Raw genomic sequence first — 22,289 nt, 5'->3', positions numbered from 1 at the left:
CAGAAAGAAATCCGGAAGAATTGGAGGTTTCAGTGTGGATGCTGTTCCATGGGCCTGATATTAAATTGGAAAAAGGCCTGATGAATGATATTGCTTGAGCAGGGTTGTCAGACTCAAGTGCTTAGATCTGACCTGTGGGGCTGGCTTGGAAACAGGAAAAGACCGGCCCGCGGTGCCTCGGCAGTGAAAACCTGAGCTCTGTTTTTGCTGGCAGAGGGCTATCAAAACAAACTAAAAACAAAAGGAAAGGAGAAATGTTTCCCTTTTGGCATTTGAACATGCAAGAACGGACAGGAGAAAGGGAAAGAGGGAAAAAGAAAGAAAAAGAAAGGGAGTTGGGAAGAGAGCAAGGAAGGAAAATAAGGAAAGAGGGGAAGGAAGAAGAAAGGAGAATGAAGAGGGAAGGAAAAAGAAGAAAAGGAAGGAAGGAGATTATAATGAGAGTTAGGGAGGGTCTCAGGGAAGTCCTGCCTTAGCACTTGGCCACCACAGGTTTCCTGAGTGATGTCATGTTTGCCATGCCCACACCTACCCCAGCCATGCCCCCCCCAGCCCTCAGAGGTCAAACACAACCCTGATGCGGCCCTCAATGAAATTGAGTTTGACACTCCTGTGCTTGAGTGATAGAGATCACGACAGAGGGATATTGAATATTCACCACCATTGGAAGATCATATCTGGAATATGACTACTATCTTGAGTTGGGTCTGGGATAACTTGGGATATGCCTATGGCTGTCATGATGGCCATGAACTCCAGAGCCATTTCCAAGGCCAAATCCAGAGATGGCAAATTGAAGTCTCCCAGGACCATAAGCCTGGCAAACTCTACTCTTCTTCCTGAGATGGCCTACAAAAGCAACAACACTCCCCACTGATCCTGCAAACCCAATTTCAGACACAGTCTCATTTCCAGAAGTTTGGGGCCCCAAACTTAATAATAATTAATATTATTAATTCCCTGATGGTTCCATAAATCCAGCCTGAGGGCTCCAAGCCAACAGATCAATTAATGTTTTATTATCCCATTTATAACACAAATTGGTCTGTAATTCGGAACCCTTATCCAGCTTAGAAAAAAATATTACGTAAGTTCAGTAAATAAATAAGATCTTTTAAAGTTAAAAAGACCTCTAATAAAATATTAAAATTAAAATATTATATAGTGCTTCTATTAATAATTGGAGCCACCACTACACTGTTTACAGTACTGGTAGTCCTCGACATACAACCACAATCAGTCCAAAATTTCGATTGCTAAGCAAGACAAAATTGTTAAGTGAATTTTGCCCCATTTTACGACTTTTGTTGCCAGTAGTTAAGTGAATCCTGTCAGTTATTAAGTTAGTAACATGGTTGTTAAGTGAATCTGGCTTTCCCATTGAGTTTGCTTGTCAGAAAGTTGCAAAAGCTGTTCACATGACCTCGGAACACTACAATTGTCATTAAGGCACGCCAGTTGCCAAACATCCAAATTTTGATTACATGGGGTAGTGATCAAATGGGGCATCTGCAATGGTTCTAAGCGTGAAAAATGGACATAAGTCACTTTTTCACTGCCATTGTAACTTTGAATGGTCATTAAATGAATGACTGTAAGTCAAGGACTGCATGCAGCATCAAATATAGTGAGATGGAAAATTAAATCCAGTAAAAAATGTGCGAAAAAAGCTTGCTCCCTCCTGCAAATTTAAAAAAGGTAGGTACCAAGGGAATAATTATTGTTAAAATCCTTGTTTCTAAAAATCAAATATATAAAAATCCACACATTCTCTGGTGTACATCTGCAAAATAATAAACCATTAGAAAGCTATCCAGAATTATAGAAAACACAAGGTTGCAATGTGTCTACACTCCATAAATAATTTAGAAAAATATTTTAGGGATATATTAGCATATGTATGAGCTAGTGTCCATTTATAGAACATAGGAAAGAAATTATATGCAATGTATAAATAATCATGTTTATTTCCTTGAAGGCACCTAGAGCCCAGTGCAGTAATATACGTATTTTATGTAACTTTAGAAACGGAAACAAGTTTCAAACTATTGGGAATACAGACAAAGAAGACAATAGAAAAATGCAGTATTTCAGATACTTCAAGTATTTCAGTATTTCAGATTTTTCTTTATTTGCCAAGAATCAGACCTCGAAAATACTCACTGATTACTGATTTTAAAGTTTCCCTTTCTCATAAGTGCACTTTGATTATTTTCAATTGAAAATCTAAGAAATGTTATCAGGTGGTCTGTAAACTATAGGCTGCAGAACTGGAGAGTGATACTGGGGTTCTTCAATACTGTTTCCTATTAATATTGATCCAATCATCTGGTAATATCTAGTATCATATTCTTTCATGACTGAGATTAATTATTTTTTGTTTTTTGCAATTCCAAGACACTCAGGATTTCCTCATTTGAATTATGAATACAATTGCAACACTTATTGTAGCCAGTAGAGGTTTTATAATATTATTTTTATAGATGCAAACATAGTAATCTGTTTATTATCCACAGTTTGTGGATAACAACGAAGAAACTTTAATTATAAAGACTTGGCAATTTCAAGGTTATAAGAAGTTCCTTGTTATTGAAGTCTAGTGTTTTCATTATTATTATACTTGACCTCATCAAACATATTTTCCACATATAGTAAGAAACAGAAATTGAAGACAAGGAAAAAATGTAAATTTAAAACAAAACCAAGACCGCCAAAAATATTTCCATTTTGTCTCTCCCCCTCCCTACATATTTTCAGCATTAACTCATGTTTATTTTTATGTTCCATTTCATACGAAGTATGTGGTAGCATCTACAGTATTATTGTTATCTTAAAACATTTAAATAGTGCTATGTTTGGATCTGATGACCAGGAAATGAGCAGTGTCCCTGGCTGATAGGCTGGACTAGGGAAATTAAAAAAAAAAAAATCCTGAGAAGGCTAAACAAACTACTTCCACAATACTGTTCAGAAAACTTCATGGGCATATATTCGTACAGACATCAAGAGCCAGATACAACTTGAACAAACTTTCTATTCAAATCTATTCAGCTCTAACTACCGGTATATAATATTCTGAATGTATACTGCTGTTAATGTTCTTGTAATTCTGTTTCTTTTGTACTTTTAAATACCCTGTACTGTGTATGTGTGGAAATACAGGTGTGCTGCAAAGCAGAATTGGTTCACATTTGGAAGACGTCCGTGTAATGCTGAGTGAGTATGCAAAATTGAGAGTGAGGGTAGAAAGGAGATAGAAGTGAAGGGTAATGGGAAGAATGGTAATGATGGGTGTGGAAGAAAGGGGAGATCTGGGAGGCAGTGAGGAAGAGTAATCTGCAGGGAATTTGTGGAAACCTCTGCCTTTTACTTTTCCCCTAGCTTTATAGACTCCATGATCCTATGAGCATGAAACTAACTTGCATAAGTTTCAAAAGGCATTGAGATTCAAAGTGGAGAGAGGGAAAGAGACAGAAGTATAGCAGGTAGGGGAGGGAAGAGAGTGAGGATTCCTTAACCCGGAGCTGTACTTCTCTTTTCCTTTCTGCTTATGTGGAGGACTGCTGCTTTGATCAAGAAGCCTAATTTAGGTTTTATTTTATAGTTTGGCATGCCATGGTCTCACCACAGTATCTAGTTTTGACCAGTGCCATTTTCTGAAGATGGAATACTGCCTCAATATATGTATTATGTTCCATGTAGATTGTGGATACTCCTCACAGCAATCTTGATTTCTAGGCCTACATCTTATGCAAACAAAGCTTTAGCCCTGTGAGAACTCAGTTTAATCTGTGTGGACAAGCCAACTATGAAAATACATTCCAATCTGTGTTGTGAGGCATCAAGCTTTCACACACAAAGTCAGAGTTCTGCATGGGTTGTGCATCCAAAGCTGAATTGCTGCCAGAACTTGTTCCTCCTGGGATTGAGTTCTAGCAGGACTCCAATTTATGTACAGGAAATAATAGATGGGCAAGGAAACTCACGTAATGCTAAACTGATCCCTGCTAAACTGATAGCTGCCTGTTCCACTGGAACAAAGGGAAATGGCTCATTAATTCTATTCATGGAGGGAATCACAAAAATCATTTATCATTTTAAAAGGTTGTGGCACTGCAGAGTTTGGAAACTCTGTAATAATATTTAATTGCACTGATGAAATCTGTGCTAGCTGCTCTTACAGGGATCTGAATGGAATAGGCTGGGATGCAAGACAGCTATGGCTCCCTCAGAAGCAGAACATTTTTTTAAAAAAAATTAATGGAATTCCACTGCCAGAGGATCTCTTGACATGATTCTTGTGGCTATTCTGTTCCCCCACACCATGGCGTATTTCATTAGAAGAAACCTTCTGCACAACATTTTGTACCCTGAGTTGGTAATGTTGATGAGGTTATTAAGAAGTCTGCTTGGTAAATGGCCTATGCTTAAAACAATGTTTTGTATAATGTTTCTTCCTTTGCCACAGAGTCACTGAGTCTGAAAATGCAGGAAATTTATTTCTGGCAGGCTGTCGTATTTTAATTTAGACATTATAGCAACGATGTCTCATCTTACTATCGGTCACTAAGTTAATGAGGCTCCGTTTGTTTGTGGAGGCTGTTTTTTAAGGAGGGTCCCTATGTTTGTGGAGTTTAAGTACTACTTGCTAGGAGAATAGCACAAAGTTGCCATGAGGTCGGCAGCCTCTACAAGAAAACTGAATCTCACATTGGATCGACTGGACTCTCTGCAAAAAACAAAAAGGTAAGTTGGGTACTTCTGGGCCCTGGAGTTGGTTGAGGAGCAGATTGAATCCTGCAAGTCCCTGGGGTTGCCAGTTGGCTCGGCAAGATGGCTCGGCCTACAGGCTGTAACTGCCTACCACGTGCCAGTTGCTTCTGTTGACCAGCTTTAGGCTCTCTTGCCTGGCTGAATAGCCAGTTGGAGTAGACCAAAGCCAGGGAGACCCTGAAGAACAGGGAGAGGACCATGGGTGCCTTGGGGGAGGGGGGAAGGCTTCAGAGCCCAGAAAGGTGAGCCTGGACCTGTGCTAGGCTTCCAAGCACCCCACTTCAACCTTGAAGGATTCAGTGCTCCACTCAATGACCTGCAGGTTTGTTCAACAATTGCATAGGGGACAGCAGTGATGGGGTTATTGGAGGAGATAGAGGATTCTTAACCATCATTGCAACATGCAACTAAAATGGGCAAGCTCCATTATAGTTACATCTTGAAGACTACCTGTATTCTTCTAATTGTAATCTTTTGTTGGGCCAATTTTGGTCTTAAGATAGCAAAGAAACACCTATATTCAAGCATCAGAAGACATGCTGCTGAGTGTTTTTCATATAAAAAGAAAGGCACCTATTCTCCCCTCTTCATTTTTGACAATATAAAATTAAAATCAAAGCAATTTCTCTCCTTAATGAGGCCTGCAATTTCCTTAAATAGAATATCATATCACCTGCAATTTCCTTAAAAGGTGTTCATTTTGATTTCTGTCTCTTTCTTAAACATTACATAACTTCCTCTTCAATTTTTTTTGCACTACATCAAGTTAACATTTTTAAAAAGAACAGAATACGTACCGTCTTCCAGTTATAACAGGCAGTATGTCATCTGATTTAGTTTCAGTTATTTTAAACATGACTTTTTGCAAGTCTGATATTCCTACAGCCATATCTTCTAGCATCCCAATTTCGTCACCTATAGTGAAAAAACAATTTTTAATAAAAAAGAAAAGAAAATATATATGACTAGAAACTCTGCCTAGTTTAAAGGAAAAAAATGTAAATCAAACATAGATGTCAGTTTTTAAAATTAAACTATATCTACATTTACCATGTGTTTACAAAACGTGTAGTTCTTCCCGCTAATTATTTGCTTATTACGGGTTTCTTTATTTGCATATTAACTAGAAGTCTCTGGATATTTGTTATGTTTTACAACTTCTATGTAAATTCCTAATTTCCCACATAGTAGCAATATTTGGAGATATTTATTCACAAAAGCAGATGTAGGCCCAGATCTAGGTTAACATACTGCAATGCAGTATTACTGCACCAAGCCATAAATAATGTTTGTTTAATCTGGCAGGGTATGTTATATGAACCCACTATGAGCACATTTCGTGAATAAATCCATCTTTTCCCTCATTATTGCATAAAACCAACCATTCAGGTTTTTAGGATATTATTACATACAACATCATAAAATTATAGCTGCAGTTCTTTGGCTCATGTTGGCTTTCATTTGCATCAAGTTCTTTCCACCAATCTAGGAGACTGTAACATATTGGCATAGTACATTTTCAGATCCAAATGATATGGCCTTTTGTAATTGACAGATGGAAATTTTGTTTATTGTGGTTGGTTGCACAGTTAGCCAGATATTTAGACTGGATTTGGTTTTTTTGTCCACATATTGCAGTGGTGTTAAACTGGATTTCTTCAGGGGCTGCATCAGCATTGTGGTTTTTATAGGTGGGCTGCCTGAGGGGGAACGGGACAGACACTTCCTGCAGCACTCTGCTGGCCAAAACAGACGGGGGGGGGGCTGTGTGCGGGGCGCCCAATTCACCATTTTCGGCCTGGATGGCCTCCTGCAGCAGTTTTGGCTGGCACTGTTTTGGCTGTTTTTAATCTTTCTATCCAAGGCTTCTAGATCAGCTTGAGTCTAATCCATTATTCCCGTTGTATATCTAACGACTGGAATTGCTCAGGTATTAATTGCTTTGATAGATTTCCACCACTGAGTTTGTGGTTTAAGATTTTCTTCCTCTTTTGATGAGTTCACTACTAACTTTATCGATTTTGGTATGCTTTATGTTTAGTCTAAATCAGGGGGGGGTGTCAACTCAATCCCATTGCAGGTCGATTTTGTTTGTGCTTGGGGAGCAGGGATGGGCGTGGCCTGGTCATTGTGACTGACTGGGTGGGCATGGCTGGGTTGGGCTGGGGCGGCATGGACTGGTCCCTCGCCATTTTCAATCCGGCCTGTGGGCTGCATGTTTGACATATCTGGTCTGAAGCATACCCTAGTATTTCTACTCATCTTTTCACCCAATCTCTTTATGTTATTTTCATGGAGCATCTAGATTCCTTCAATATTTGAAGTGATGATGAGCAGCCCTCTTCCTATCCAGGATCAGGGACAAATAATGCACAGCCTGAAGCTGTAGCTGGTCTTCTCAGCCATAGTTGCACCTGCTCCTTGACCAGAAGATATCAGTACAGGAGAATCCCCAGATTTCAAACCGGTTCTGTCTGGTTAGTAACATCCATTCCAAAACCAAAGATGAAAGCTTCCTGGAGTTGGGCAATCCAAAAATCTGAAGCACTCAATCTTGCTTGGGTTGAATTGAAACCTATTGTGCCCCATCCAAGCTCCAACAACCTCCAGGCATTGAGACAGAATCTCCATGGCATCACTTGAGTGACCTGGGGTAAAGATACAAAGCTGAGTATCATCAGCACACTATTAATACCTCACCCTAAACCATTGGATGACCTTACTCTGTAGTTAATGTAGATGTTAAACAGGAGGGGCCACAGGCTGGATCTTTTCTATCAACAGCGACTGGAACCAGTTGTAGAAGAAGAAAGAAAACCAAAAGAACATGATGTCATTGATTGCCTATTCCCAGAGTCATCTCAGAAGAATACGAAGATCGTTGATAACAAAATACCTGAGAAGTCAAGAATGGATGCACTACCCCCATCTTGCTCCTGCCATTCAAGAGTGCAATCAATGCAAAGAGCCTAAACCAAGTCAATGGTTAGATAAGAAAAATATGTGTCCTAAGCAGAAATGTAATTTGAGCAAAAGAAATTCTCAGATTTGACCCTCCTTAGTTCTCTTATGGATAAAGGAGGCGGTGGGGAGACTCTTATAACAGAAGATTGGAAACTGGACAAAAATTATCTCAGTTGATGGGGGTTTAATGATGGGACCTTAAGTAGGGGTGAAATACTGTTTCATTAAGAGACATCTGAACCATCTTCTCCTTCAAAAAGGAATTAACCACTATCAGAACCCAAGTGTACATCTCTTCAAGGAATGCCTAAACTAGCCAAGAGCGAATAAATTTAATAGAGAGGTGGTTGCACTAATAGTCCTGAGGACCCTGTCTACTTTCTCAGTGTAACAGATCAAACTATCCTCAGATAACTGAGCAACACCCCAGTAACTTCCGCAGCATCTGCATCAAGGCCAGAGTGCAACTTTAGAGCAGATGATTGACTTTGTCAGATTCTAGCATAATCTTTACAGCAAACCTGAAGGTGACCTCCAGAGTGACTCCCACCAGGAGGGACTGAGATGCTCTAAATAGGCTGCTGGATAGCTAAATGCAGGTGCCATAAAGCCAGAGAAATAAAAATATTTTGCCACCCCACTACCATGAGATAGATCCTATAGCTCCAACTCATGTTTAATCAGATTTGCTACTTAATCTCCTTTTAGAAGATATTTGCTACGTGTCACCCTTCAGCACTCTTTTAGGTATCTCTTTCCATTTCATCTCTCTTAAGTACTCTGAGAGTAAAGTCAATTCAGGGTGTGAATAGTTATCTGAGGTACATACTTACTATATGTACTGAGAAGTCCTTCATACTGAACAATTAGGCCCACTGAATGAAGTTGCTGGAGGAAGCCTTGATCACGTAAACTGGAGTGTAACTTGATGATGAATCCACAGATCAATCCAGCAAGCTAGGTTAATAACAATAACCACACAAACATATATATTAATTGCTTCAGCCAAAAGTTGTAATTATTGTAACTATGTAAATCAAATCAGAACCACTGGATCCAATGCTCAGTATATTCTTGCCACAGAAATTAGTCTTGAAAAATATGGATAAGTGGCAGGAAAGAGGGAATAGGTTCTTGGATGTTTATTAATCATAAGCTAGTATCCTTTTGATGTTTGGGCTGAACAGAGTCGGTTGGTAGCCTGCATGTGGCCTACAGACCGTATATTAGGCAGGCCTAGCATTCTTTTTCAAATTTGCACACAATATACCCATTAGTTACTGTTTTGAGAACAAATGACTGCTTCAATGTAACTTACAGACTTTTTATTGCTACCGATGAACCCCTACAATCTTAGGCGAGATCATTAAAACATACAATTATATATCTGCTTAAATATCCTCCTTTTTTCCTGATTAAAAAATAAAAGCTACAAAAGACATCTTAATAGTAGATATAGTTCTATGTAAATTATACATACAGATTGGACCTGCAAAGTCAAAGCAGCCTTATCAATTAGCCAAGGATCCTATTTCATCATCCTGAGAGTAACATAGACCCACAAATCAGACAAAAATGGAGCTCTTGCTGAAGTTCAGGGCTGTCAAACTTTCAGCTTGTGGGCCGGATGAGTCACATGCTGGCCATGCCCAATTTGGGAGGGGGAGAAAGTTGCAATATGACATGTAACGACATCGTGATGGCTCAAGTTTGACACCCCCACTCTAGTTCTTGTTTTCCTTTTCTTTTTCCTTTAGCTGACATTGGCTGATTTCAAAAATATTTGGATGTCTTTGACCATGTTGGCCTTCTGAAATGCATTAACAAATTCCTGAGCACTGGGCCAAAGCATTAGATAAATTCATTCTTTGAATAGAAATAAGTTCTGGTTGCCTTATTGTTCGGTTTTTAGGTACTTTGTGTGTTTTGTTATTGGCTGTTCTATTTTCAATGATAAAATAAATCCAACAGACCAATAAGGAAGCTTTCTGCTGTTGCTATTTGTGAGTTTAGTGGCTGTAGTAATATTGGATCTGATTATATATTCTTGCCAATAATACTACACGGATTTCTTTTCTATCTCATCAGCAGGAGCTAAGCTTATGCCTACTCCTCTTTTTGTTTCACTGCTATTCTGTTGTCAAGGACTTTCAAAGCGTTCAGTGTCAATTTTAATACTTTCCATAGATTTTTTTTCTCATTTAGAAAATTCAACACCGTTATAATGAATTATTAATACATTAATGAACAAAATAAATAAATAAATAATTGAATTAAAATAGTAATCAATCCTCAAAGTACGCAAAAGGAAACAGTCACCTTTTGTGCTTCTTTCTTCCTACTAGGCTTATGTGCCTCTCCAGCTGTTCCTGCCTTTAAGCTATTGTTGGCCAGGATTCTGTTGCTGTGACAGTAAGGGATAATTCTTTGGGAATGAACTAACAGGTGATTTTTTTAAACAAAGAACCACTTCTGTGAGATCGGCAGGTTTATAAAATCTGAAGTGTCAGGTTTCAATGATACTGCTGGAAGCTGATCTCAGCTATTGTGAGACAAGAATAGGCTGAAAAGCCTCATGTTTAAGCAACATAAGCACTGCCTTTTGGATTTGTGACTATATAGACAAAAGACTGATCTTTGCTTAAATAGTGATAGTAGATATTAATTATACTAATTATACTAGTACTTATAGTAAATACTAATTATAATACTATTTATAATAAAATCATTTTAAAACCTTAATGTTACTTTATTATCATTAATAAGGATCATTCAATTATTGAAACCACTTGCAATTTTTATAGATCAGCCTTCAGGAGGGCTAAATGGCAGACATTATAGACAAATAATGTTGATATATAGTTTGTTTTTTTAGCAGTGTTGAAGTATTTCAATTTTATTGGAACAATAATGTCCTCTGTAGTTGTCTCTAAATATCTACTTGTGTGGTTTGTTGATTATTTACGTATTTACTTAATCATCACAAAAAGAAATAAAGCGACTTTTTGAAATAAATAAACAAGCACTGTTGCAGAACATACCAGAGAAATCCATTAAAGACGTGAGTGTTGGCTTCAAACTGATTGACAAATGAGCATTTTATAATAAATAATCTTGTGCCTGAATATCTGAAATATGTAGTATGTATTACATCTGACTAACATTTTGCCAGTAGAATATTCTTGAAATGAATATAGCTCATAAGCAGGTTGAATATAGCTCATAAGCAGGTTGTGTCTTGCAAGAAGGCCAGTGAACTATGAATGGAGAGCAAATGGCACATGTCATTGGACAGACTGAACTCTTTGATGTGTTGTACTACAATTTTCAAAATTCCCAACTAACTTGCTGAAAGTTATAGTTCAACACAGTGATATGAAACCAGATTGAAGAAGGATGCTTCAGAGAAACGAAGATGTTTTTTTGCTGACCTTAAAATTGGTTCAATTAATGCTTACATGATTTACATCTATTATTTTTCAATAAAATAACAGATTATTAAAAGAAAACACCTACTGCTTGACTGAAGACTATATCTCTTCTTAATGTCAACATTAAGCACTGTGGCAAACAACATGAAAGCTCCTGAAGCAGAACAAAAGACATTGACTCCTTTGCTCTAGTCACCACTTCTCTAATACAGTCGTTCAGTGTAACTGTGAGAGGGTACAGTTGTTCATACCAGTCACCTGTAACAAATGAGGAACATTGACAGTGACCATCAAAATAGAATTGAAATATATCAGAACATATGCAACTATCATATCTCATTCATGTACATACTAATTTAAGATTATGTGCCTGATAATGAGAACTTCATTTTCCTATGTAGCTTATTATATAGTCCTCTGCTTCTCTGTACTACTATAGAAACAATATAAACTATAGTTTATTATAACTTAAAGTAGCACTAAATATTCTTGATTGATTTCATGTGGATATGCTGTACATGTAGCTATCTTAAACTATTTTTGTAACATTTCTGACATATTTATTTCAGAAAAAAACCTGAACGAAATGCAGATTTCCTCAATCTGGTGTTATTTTTGCCTTGGAAATTGTTATAATTTTTGTTCCAACATTCATGAAAAAAAATCACCAAATTTTGCTTTGTAACTATTTTATAATATAAGAATGTGTACCATATTTAATGATATTTTCAGTTCCAAATAATTTCCCATTTTTATCTTCAAAAGATGAAGAAAGGAGAAAGAAGAATAAAACAGAAAATTGTCTTTCTCAACCCTTTACTGGATTGTAAGCACCGTTATTATAGATACTATATTTAATTTGTCATGGAACACTGCACCATTTGTGCCTGCATTATCTAATGAGTTTAAAACAAATCCATATCTGTATCTTCCTACTCTATATTGTCAGGTGAACCTCCCCCGGATGAAAAGGATTAAAAAATTAAATAGAGTTGAAGCAAAAGAATTCACTCCCATTAAATATTAAAAGCCACTTTGTTACTCACTACTGCTCCTTCAGTATTTGAAAAGTGCATCAGTTTGAAAGGACTTGCTCTGTCTTAGTTATATCATCACATATCAAATCATATCTATACATCATTTTGTCATGCATTCCACCCTCTCTCTTAACTCCAATGAATTGCAGTCTACTACTGATCTATTAAGTATTAAATTCACTTCCATTTATTTTCATGATCTCATGATGTAGGCAGATCTGTTTGTACAGTTCCAAACTGTCATATCATTTCACATGACTTCTGCCTACATACAATTTTGTGAGTATTCAATAAATGCTAGAAACTTTTTTAAAAAAAAGATAAATGATACAAATATAACCCAACAATTGCGAAAAGAACAATACAAGAGATATTACTAACATGATGGAACTAGACAAGTATCTATGATAGACATGATGGACCAATTTGGTAAATACTATCCAATATTATATAGTAAATAGACATCTGGCATGCAGAACCTGGAAAAATATTTGAATACAATATTATAAAAATTAAAGCTCAATAAAAATATTTTAATTAAACCATAACAGAAAATAAAACTAAAGAAGCAATTTAAAAACTGAAACTGAACAGAACTCCAGGAGTTAATGGTACCTCTAAAATATACAACACTTACTTATTAAATTCTAGGTTGCATGAGTCCATTATTCTGGGTGCTTTGATATTCACAATAGTCAAAAAATTGCTAATAAAACCAATAAAACAAGTGTACCTGGAGGGAGCAGCAACCAAGAATCTTGTCCCACACCAGAGACAAAAACAGACAAAATTCCTGCTTATCCATATTAGAGTGAGGGGGAAAACCATAAGATGTTTAACTATTTAGATATTTAAAGAGGCATTTAATTACTGAATGCAATTCTATCATAACTGCAGTGAACAGACAATAAACATGCTTTTTTTTCATTTGGACATAATGGTGGAAAATATATTCCTGAAGACTTGTGATAGCATCTTAAAATAAAAGCTTGTTTAATGTCCAAAGATGGATGCCATCCAAAAGCGTAGCCCATCAACTTCATATCCCTGGCAAAATGTTCCACAAGGAGAAATTCTACATATTATAGATTGCTACCTGAGAATTAAAAAAATCTAGGTCAAAATAACCCATTAGGTAACAGCAGTTTCTGTTTTCTCAGATTCTTATTTCATATCTCATGGGTGACTGCAGGTTACAGCTGAATGGCAATTCTACATTGTTTTTCTCTCACAGTGGGAAACTGTAAAAAAAATAATCTTACTAAGTGGAAACTAGCTTGACAGGGAGATAGGGACAAAAACCTCAATGATATCTGACTTTATATCTTCACATTGTTTTCCACCCTATTTTTAGATGGGAGCATATTCCGTTTTCATAATCCATCTCCAGGTTGAAGCACTACAGCTCAAGAAAAAATATATTATTCATCTATTGAAAATGAAGTTTTTTAATATGTAAAAAACTGATAACATGCAAGCTTAACCTATCCATACTTTTCATCCACTTAAATATTTTGAAATTGCAATTTCAAAAGTTTGGTGATTTATTGGAATGTTCCAGCGTTACCATGTTGTATTTTTCAATATATCTTTACACTTTATACATGTGAAGAAAAACAACAACCAATCAAAGAACAGGAAACAAGAAACTACATAGAATCTAATGGACTATGTTTAAATTATTATACTTTAGATATATGTTAATAATGTCAAAATATTAACCAGCAGGAAATTAATCAAGTAAAAGGATAGAAATTATGGAAGAAATTGTTCCTTGTGTAACAATTAAGTAAATAAATATCAAGGAAAAAGGCTGGAAGAGATTCCGGTACAATATAAAATACTTGGTCATTATATTCTGAATTTATAATGTAAAATTTGTGAAAGGATAACATCTAAAATGTATAGACCCCCCCAAACCATAAATCTTGTAGAACAATATAAATTCAATGAATTACTTCATGCATGTGATACCAGTTAAAAAACATTACTGTAAGTTCTGCAGTGAAACCACTGCAATTGAAACTAAGGAATTGAGAATTATTTTATGATAGAAATGTAGTTTTTAAAATATTTATCAGTTATATAAATTAATAGTAATTTTATCATATTTTTTATCCTCAAGGCCTAATTCATTTGGGACAGCAAATATGGCACACTTTAAAGAATTTGTCAAAATGCCTCGCATATTACTTTTACTTTCCTAAATCCTAATGTATGTAGTACCAGCTTCTAAAATTCAATAAACTGTCAATGCATGCTGGCTTGTACAAGTTGCCATTTTCAAATATTTAAGCTCATAAACATTACCTATTTTTCATGCAAAGCTTGCACAGAACACTAATAATAGGTGATGCTCATTTTGCCTTAATAAAAACATCTACAGAAAAGTAACCTTTTCTATGAGTTTCACCTCTGCTCTCTGCAGTCTCTCAATAACCTGCAAGATCAATTCATAATGGAATTTAATTGTGGAAAAACTCTGCTCACTCATTCATGCCTCAGTCACCTCCTGTTTGGATTACTACAACATGCTTTGTATGGGACTGCCCCTGAAAACTATTTGGAAGCTGCAACTGATTAAGAATGCAATGGTAGAATTAATTTTGAGTGTCCTACGATCCAACCTTTATTACAATCTTTAGGACAGAAAGTTTGCCATCCTCCTAGGTCAGGTAGAGTATAAAAGCTCTAGGTTACTTCTTGTAACATAATGGATGACCTTGGGAGCACAAGGGGAGAGATGTTGCCTAGAAAACAATCAGACAAGAGAGGCAGGGATTCCCTATGGATTATTGGTCAGAGGAAGAAATTTAGGAAGTGATAATAGGAAGTTTATACCATCAGACTTGCAAGATTCTGTTAATGTATCATTTCAGTAAAGTAGAGTTAGCTCATTTAGTTATGTTTCCTGTCTGATTTACCTGGCTGACATCTCCCTTTAATGTTGTCTCCAAATGAGACCTGATACATGCCTTCTTAGCAGCCAACCCAGCCTTCCACTTGCGTTCCAAGAGATCCCAAATCTTTTAATCTTCAGGAGACCTGTGAACAGCTGACTTTTCCCCAAACAATTAGACTTGGGTGGGGATTAACTGGAAGAATATTTGGTCTAGTGCCTGTGGAGAACGAATGTTTTATTTTTAAATCATGTTTTTATGAATTATTATGAGTTGGTAGAATTGTTATATGGGACAGGTAGCCATGCAGACCAATGTCATGTAAATTAATAATAATTTTGAAAAAGACTGCCTTGTTTGCCATGAGAAGCACAGTTGAAACTGACATAAGTTGGATATTATTTGTCAATTTCATTTTACTAGTGAAGAAGAATTGGGAATCTTTCTATCTTCTTTAACCCTTGATATTTCTGTCCTTGATATAGAATTTTTTTATTTCTGGGAATGTGAATAAATTCTGAACATGTATACATATTATTCATGCATGGGTGTATAATAAATTGTACTTTCACCAACAGTGCAAGTTGTAGTGTAAATTCAATTAGATACAGTTAGAAAGAAGTACTATGCTTGTTTCTAACTGTATCCAACAAACCTTTATTAAATTATTATGATGGCCTTTGGGCAAGAAAGATCTATGGTATATTTGGTTTTCCTAGGAAGTTAAAGCAGAGAGACAAAAACAAGAACCTTGGGTTCTTGTGGTATCTCCGTGATGTAAGAAAAATAGAATTGACTATCAACAAAAGTATTATAGTAGCTTCTTTACCGAGGTATTATGAATATTTATATTTCAGGGACCCTAACCAGACTGAAGTAATAGTTATGAGATTTAGCAATAAGTACACATGATGAACTCCAATTAGAACAACAAAATTATAAAGGAAGATATAAAGGTTCACCTGAAGATATATGCTGAGAAATGTGCAGATTTTCTGGGAGACAAAATTGCTCAGCTTTGTTCCTAATTAAATGCTTCTTTCCTCTTTTGCCAATCTCAGTCAGTATTGATAGGTAGCAAGAGGTAAGTACTCTCGTAGTACTCTCTTTGCTTCTGTTTAACATCTACATGAAGCCACTGGGTGAGATCGTCTGTCACCATGGACTGAGATATCATCAATATGCTGATGATACTCAGCTGTATGTCTTAGCCCATGGTGAGTTAAGTGATGCCATAACCTCCTTCTAGTATAAGTGTATTGTCATTGTACTTAAATACAACAAAATTGGTTCTCACAGTGCCTGGAGGCTGTTAGGGGCTGGATGGGCAGCAACAGGCTGAAACTGAATTCTGGCAAGACTGAGTGGTCTCTGGTTTTGGGGTTCTTTGCCACCTTTGGTCTTGGATGGGGTAGTACTGCCCCAAACAGACCCAATGCATAATCTGGGGGTTCTCCTGGATTCATGACTCCTGCTCAAGGAACAGGTGGCAGTTACAGCCACACAGAGCCTTTGAGCAACTGCAGGTTGTGCACCAATATCGACCAATAATCCCTACTCATATTCATTCATGCCCTAGTCATCTTCTGTCTTGACTATTGCAATGCACTTTATATGGGATTGCCCTTGAATAGCATCCAGAAATACAGTTAATTCAAAATGATTTTGCATGATTTTGTGCAGACCTCGATGTGCACATGAAGACACCGCATTGGTTGCAGATTTGCTTCCAGTTGCAATTGAAGGTGTGGTTTGTCTCCTTTAAAACCCTTCATAGATTGGGACTAGATTATCTGAGGGACCGCCTCTTGCCGGTCACATCTACTTGACCGGCTAGAGCAGGGGAGGCAAGGACTGTTACGGGTTCCATCCCCTAAGAAGGTACATTTGGAGGTCCAGAAGAAGAGCCTTCTCTATGGTGGCTCCTTCCCTTTGGAATATCATTCCTTCAGAAATAAGACTGGTTCCCAATTTGACATTCTTTTATAAAGCCCTGAAGACTCAGAAGAGCCCATGAAATGACTCATTTGACTGTGTGCTGTTGCTGGGGGTGGCGGAGTGGGGTTATTGTTCTTTCTTTCTTTCTTTTTTTATTTTATTTTCTATACTGTGCTTTTATTGCTTGAAGGCTGCCAAGAGCGCTGTGAGTGAGTAGGTGGCCATATACATGCCCCCCCCCAATAAAATTAATTAATTAATAGATAACATTATAGGACATGTTGAGTCTTCTAATCCAACATCCTGCCCAGATCATGAATCCTGCTACTATCCCAGACAAAATTTGTTGCATGAATGACAATAACAAATCTCTTTGATAAAGGAATTCCATTTCATAAACAGTTTAATAGAGCTGTTATTAATTCAATAAATACAGCATCAATGTTCATCTACAAATGGCTTGTCAAAGAACAGACAAAATTAGGAGATTGATTTGATTTAGTATTCAAGAAAAAAAATAAGCTGTTTGTTAAAGTTTTATGTCATTTATCCATCTTGTTTGTTCATGCCATAAACTGAGTGAATGTGTAGATAACAAATATAATCAATCCTATCAATAAATTCCTTTATACTGGAGATTTGTGAGTATTGTATATATATGTATATGTGTGAACACATACACGTTTCTGTAAATAATGCACAAGGACTTTTTTTTTAAAGAGGGACATATAGTGTATGAATTTCAAACTTTCTACTGCAAACACAACAATTGTATAATTGCTTTATAAAAACATTATTTAAAAGGAATATTTTGTATCTGCTTTACTCTGCAATGAAATCATAATGCTGATGACACCATAGATGGTTACTATGGAAACTGATCTGAAATCCAGCCTTAAAAGATATTCATCAAATTTGAAGAAAAATAAGGGGAATATATCTTTCTAGTTTAAGATTGGCAATATAGGGAAATTTTAATGCAATTGGCAATATAGAGAAATTTTAATGCAAAAGAAATATAAACCAAAGATAGAACTACAAAAAATTGTTCCACAAACAAGCATACATAACTATCAAAGGATTCTCTTCTGAGAAAAGAAACATTCAGGAGGATAAAAGGATCAGAAATAGTAAGACAAAGAACTGAAAGTGTGAAGAAAATAAAATAGTAAATATAGTTGAAAATAATTTACTCCCATTCACTCTACCTCTCTGTTTTCCATCCTTGCAAAAATCTCTTGCCTCCTCATACTGCTTCATGCATTGCCTTTTCCTTTTGAAATGTTCTTTTTTATCCTTTTTGGGAAAGCCTAGCGTATGTTTATCTCCTTCTTCTCAATTGTGTATACTGTATATTTGATTTATGATGAGATGGTCATTCATTCTTTCTATATGATCTATGTTTTTTCTACACTTCTATGTTTTTTTAAAATAATAGTCATTAATATTTGTATTCAGTCCACATTCACTCATTTTTAACAATCTCTTATTTTACCACACATACTTAAATAACCTATTCTCATAGCATTTATTGTACTTTTATGTTTCCCAGACATTGCTAACTCACACTTCTGTATATTAAATAGATAGAAGCATGTATAGTCTTTTTCCATTATTTTGACAAACTTTCATGTTTTCCAGCAGACGATAGTACCCATTACTTTTCTATGCACATTTGATTGAGTATCTTAACATTTCTTCAGTTTTCCCCATGTTTACCAAGTTTAAAAATTATATATTTGCTGTTGTTTTAGATACTTATATGTACATTGAAGTTTGCAGTTCATGTTCATTGACAAATGTGACAATCTTGATTTTTGATAATTACCGGTAATTTAGCTATACATATTATTTACTGATCAGTCATACAATCTAATAAGGTAAAGGTTCCCCTCGCATATATGTGCTAGTTATTCCAGACTCTACAATCTAATACACATGTATAAAACAACCAAGGGGATGTTATACATCTTTGTATGTCCTGTTCGCTATTGAATCATTTGCAAAGCTGATGCTTTTTATAATATTTTAAAGTGTGTTTAAGAACCTATATTTCATGATAAACAAAGTAAAATACAGAGTGTAGTCATTTTGTATTATTTTATTCTTTTTTCATATAAAATAGAACAGAATAGAACAGAACAGAACAGAATTCTTTATTGGCCAAGTGTGATTGGACACACAAGGAATTTGTCTTTGGAGCACATTGCTAAATATTCACAGAATAATATAAAATTAATATGAAAGTTATTTTTCTTGAGACAAGGTATTCTACAATATGTTGTTTCCCCCTAGCTGCTTCAATAGATATGAATAAAATCCCTTTAGTCCCAATTGTGGGGGAAAGAACTTCTTCCCCAGTTTGTATGAAAAATGCAGAGAAGTCCATATCTGAATAATAACTACATTTAACTGTTTTACTCTTTGCCCGGAGACTTTTATTGCGACTGCAGATGCATTAATGGACTTTCATGAGAAGGATTTTATTAGGTATTTATAATAGTTGCAATCCCTGCTTATAATCACACCATACATCAAGGCAACCACAGATACATGAGTAGAGGCACTTTGAAATAATTTATTATCACTTATTCAAAAATATAACATTTGTTTGGAAAAAAAAACTTTGGACATACTAAACCAGAATATTTATCAGTCAAGCTCATAATTGAATGGGAAATGTCACTGCAATCCATAGTAGTAAAAAAAACACTGTCAGTTGAGAACACTTGAATTGATTGATTTGAATTTATTAGCTACTAATGTCCAAGGGACCCTGGATCTAAAGATGAGGTCTCACAAATAAGAACTGCTGAAATGAGCCTATTTCACAAAAGTCTAACAAAAGTGTTTACAAGTGTGTACTCCATAACTACATTAAGGCAAAAAAAAAAAAAAGTAAGGAAATTTGATCTCACAGTGCTGGCACTTGAGAAATGCAGCTTTAAAAGGCCCTGAGGTGAAGGCTTATGTGAAAGTCTGTGATACACATTCTTATATTAAACTATCTGCATTTCACAATTCATCACTTCAGGAAATGTATCCAATTGCATGCATGAAATGATATCTGTGCTGTTTATTTTTAAAATATTAATATTAGAATTTAACAAAGATTAAAAAAATAAAACAGAAAACTGATTACATTTTGTAGAAATTCATGATATGGTTAGTAATCCATCTATTTTGGCATTCAGTAACTGCATTTCTAGAAAGGTTGCAAATTTTTTGGCATTGAAAGATCATGCATCAGTCCAGTTAAATGAAATTAGAATAAAAATGCTTCACCAAGTTGAAAAATTGAGCTACTTTTGAGCTATCAAAAATAAAGACTGCCTATTCCCCCAAATTCCTTTTTTAAAAACATTTAATATAATCAGCAATATATACATTATAAACCATTTCTAACTTATTCTAATTCTTTTGGCATGCATTTTCCCTCCAGATACTTTGTCTTTCAGAATGACTGTCTAAACCGTAAAAAATGTGCCCATCAAAAATTGAAGGCCTCTATCTTTTTCCACTTCTTAGTTATAAACACTCATAGAATGATAGCCTTAACATGCTATTCAGTTAATTACAACTCATCATACATTTTTGATCTATTTCATCCAAAATTTATCTAAAAATGCACATTACTTATATATCTATCTATCTTATATACATCTATATATGAAAAGGACAGCAAAACCCACAATATGACAAAGCTAATAGAAAATAAAGGCAGGGTAAAATGGTGGAAAGCTTTTTTTTGTGGCAAATATGATGTTTTAATGGGTCTCAGGGCTGTCTTTTTCAAGAGTTTTCTGGAGGAAAACAGGAGACTTTTGTTTTTCTGACTCCTATTAGCCAGAAGTCTTGGACATAATAGTCTGGGACAAACTAAACAACTATCCAAATGCTTTAATGCATTCCAGACTTTTTTCGTTATAGAATACATTCAACTCACTTTTTACTCAGGTAACTTTGAGAAGAGTCGAATATAAATATATAAATCTTACATAATGACACAAAAGAAGTAACTGCTTATAACATGGCTGTTCCAAATAAACAATCATAATTTAGTGGCACACGCAGATTATGGATTCCCCGTTCTTTAAAAAGCTGCTGAATAAAATTATGTAGTATGTGGTCATATATTAGGTAGCAGCAATTAATTAGTTATGTAATTTATGTATAAAGCTAACTGGGCCAAAATACCTGAGCTTATATTAACAGTATTATATAGCACAGCATGCCATTAACTTTACACCTCTGACATTCTATTTGTATTCCCTGAAATCTATTGTCTGTTTTCCCTTTTGGTTTTACAGTCTATCAATATGTTTCTAGAGCTGTTAATTTTTTCATGACTCTTACAATTTCTTTACTATTTAAACTGCAAACGTAGCTATGAGCAATTATCTTACTGCTCTTCAGGCACCTTTTCTTCCATTTAAAAGCCATTCATCTTCAGTTTATCATTTTCAGGTAATTAGCTTCAATATTACACTTTATATTATTTCATTTCAATCTTTAACTCTTATATCTCTTGCCATACCTTTTCTCACATTTTAAACCAACTATTCTATTTTTAATAGTAAATTTTTAAGAGTTGGAATCCATCTTTCTTCATTAGTATATAGTTAATACATAAAAATATTAAGCTATATTTATAAAACCTGACATTGACTACACTCCATGGAATTAAGGGCGGGGGGGCATACAGTATTTCAAAATAAGTTATACACTATGGTATTAGAAATAGTAGCTGCGATAATTCAGAGGCTTATCCGTCAAGTCTTCATGCCCTTTTTGTATTTCTGAAATTTCATTATCCTTTCCACTGGTCACAATTTTTTAGAAGTTTCAGAAATATTATCCCAATGTTTAATAATAATAATAATAATAATAATAATAATAATAATAATAATAATAATACCCAATGGCCAATTAATTAAATGCAAAGAAAATGAAGCCTACAAATACTTAGGCATTCTGCAGTTGGATAACATCAAGCATGGAGAAGTAAAAACTATTGTCAGGCGAGAGTACACCAACAGAGTTAGGAAAATTTTGAAATCTAAATTGAATGGTGGAAATACAATCAAGGCCATAAATACTTGGGCAATACCAGTTATAAGATACACAGCTGGTATAGTTAACTGGACACAAGCTGATTTGGACCTTTTGGACCGAAAAACCAGGAAACTAATGACAATGCACTACAGTTTACATCCACGTGGTGATACTGATAGACTATATCTGCC

General features: G+C 35.4%; 1 protein-coding gene across 6 annotated transcripts in view; it reads right to left on the bottom strand.

Annotated features, from left to right (window-relative positions):
* The window catches only part of INPP4B (inositol polyphosphate-4-phosphatase type II B), a 221,525-nt gene that overhangs the window by 41,689 nt on the left and 157,547 nt on the right, over positions 1-22,289 (bottom strand). For all 6 annotated transcript variants that reach the window (XM_087724357.1, XM_087724358.1, XM_087724355.1 and 3 more), the window contains 3 exons: positions 11,254-11,426; positions 8,571-8,694; positions 5,571-5,688 (listed from right to left, as the gene is read on the bottom strand). In XM_087724357.1, the coding sequence (XP_087580483.1) occupies positions 5,571-5,688; positions 8,571-8,694; positions 11,254-11,426 (415 nt within the window). The remainder of the gene's footprint in view (positions 1-5,570; positions 5,689-8,570; positions 8,695-11,253; positions 11,427-22,289) is intronic.

Source organism: Thamnophis sirtalis, unplaced genomic scaffold (genome assembly GCF_051295495.1).
Source record: "Thamnophis sirtalis isolate CommonGarterSnake01/CBP01778 unplaced genomic scaffold, rThaSir2_p1.2 scaffold_10, whole genome shotgun sequence".
NCBI lineage: Eukaryota > Metazoa > Chordata > Lepidosauria > Squamata > Natricidae > Thamnophis > Thamnophis sirtalis.
Note: the sequence above shows the minus strand (reverse complement) of the source record. Positions and strands in the feature narration are given on the sequence as shown.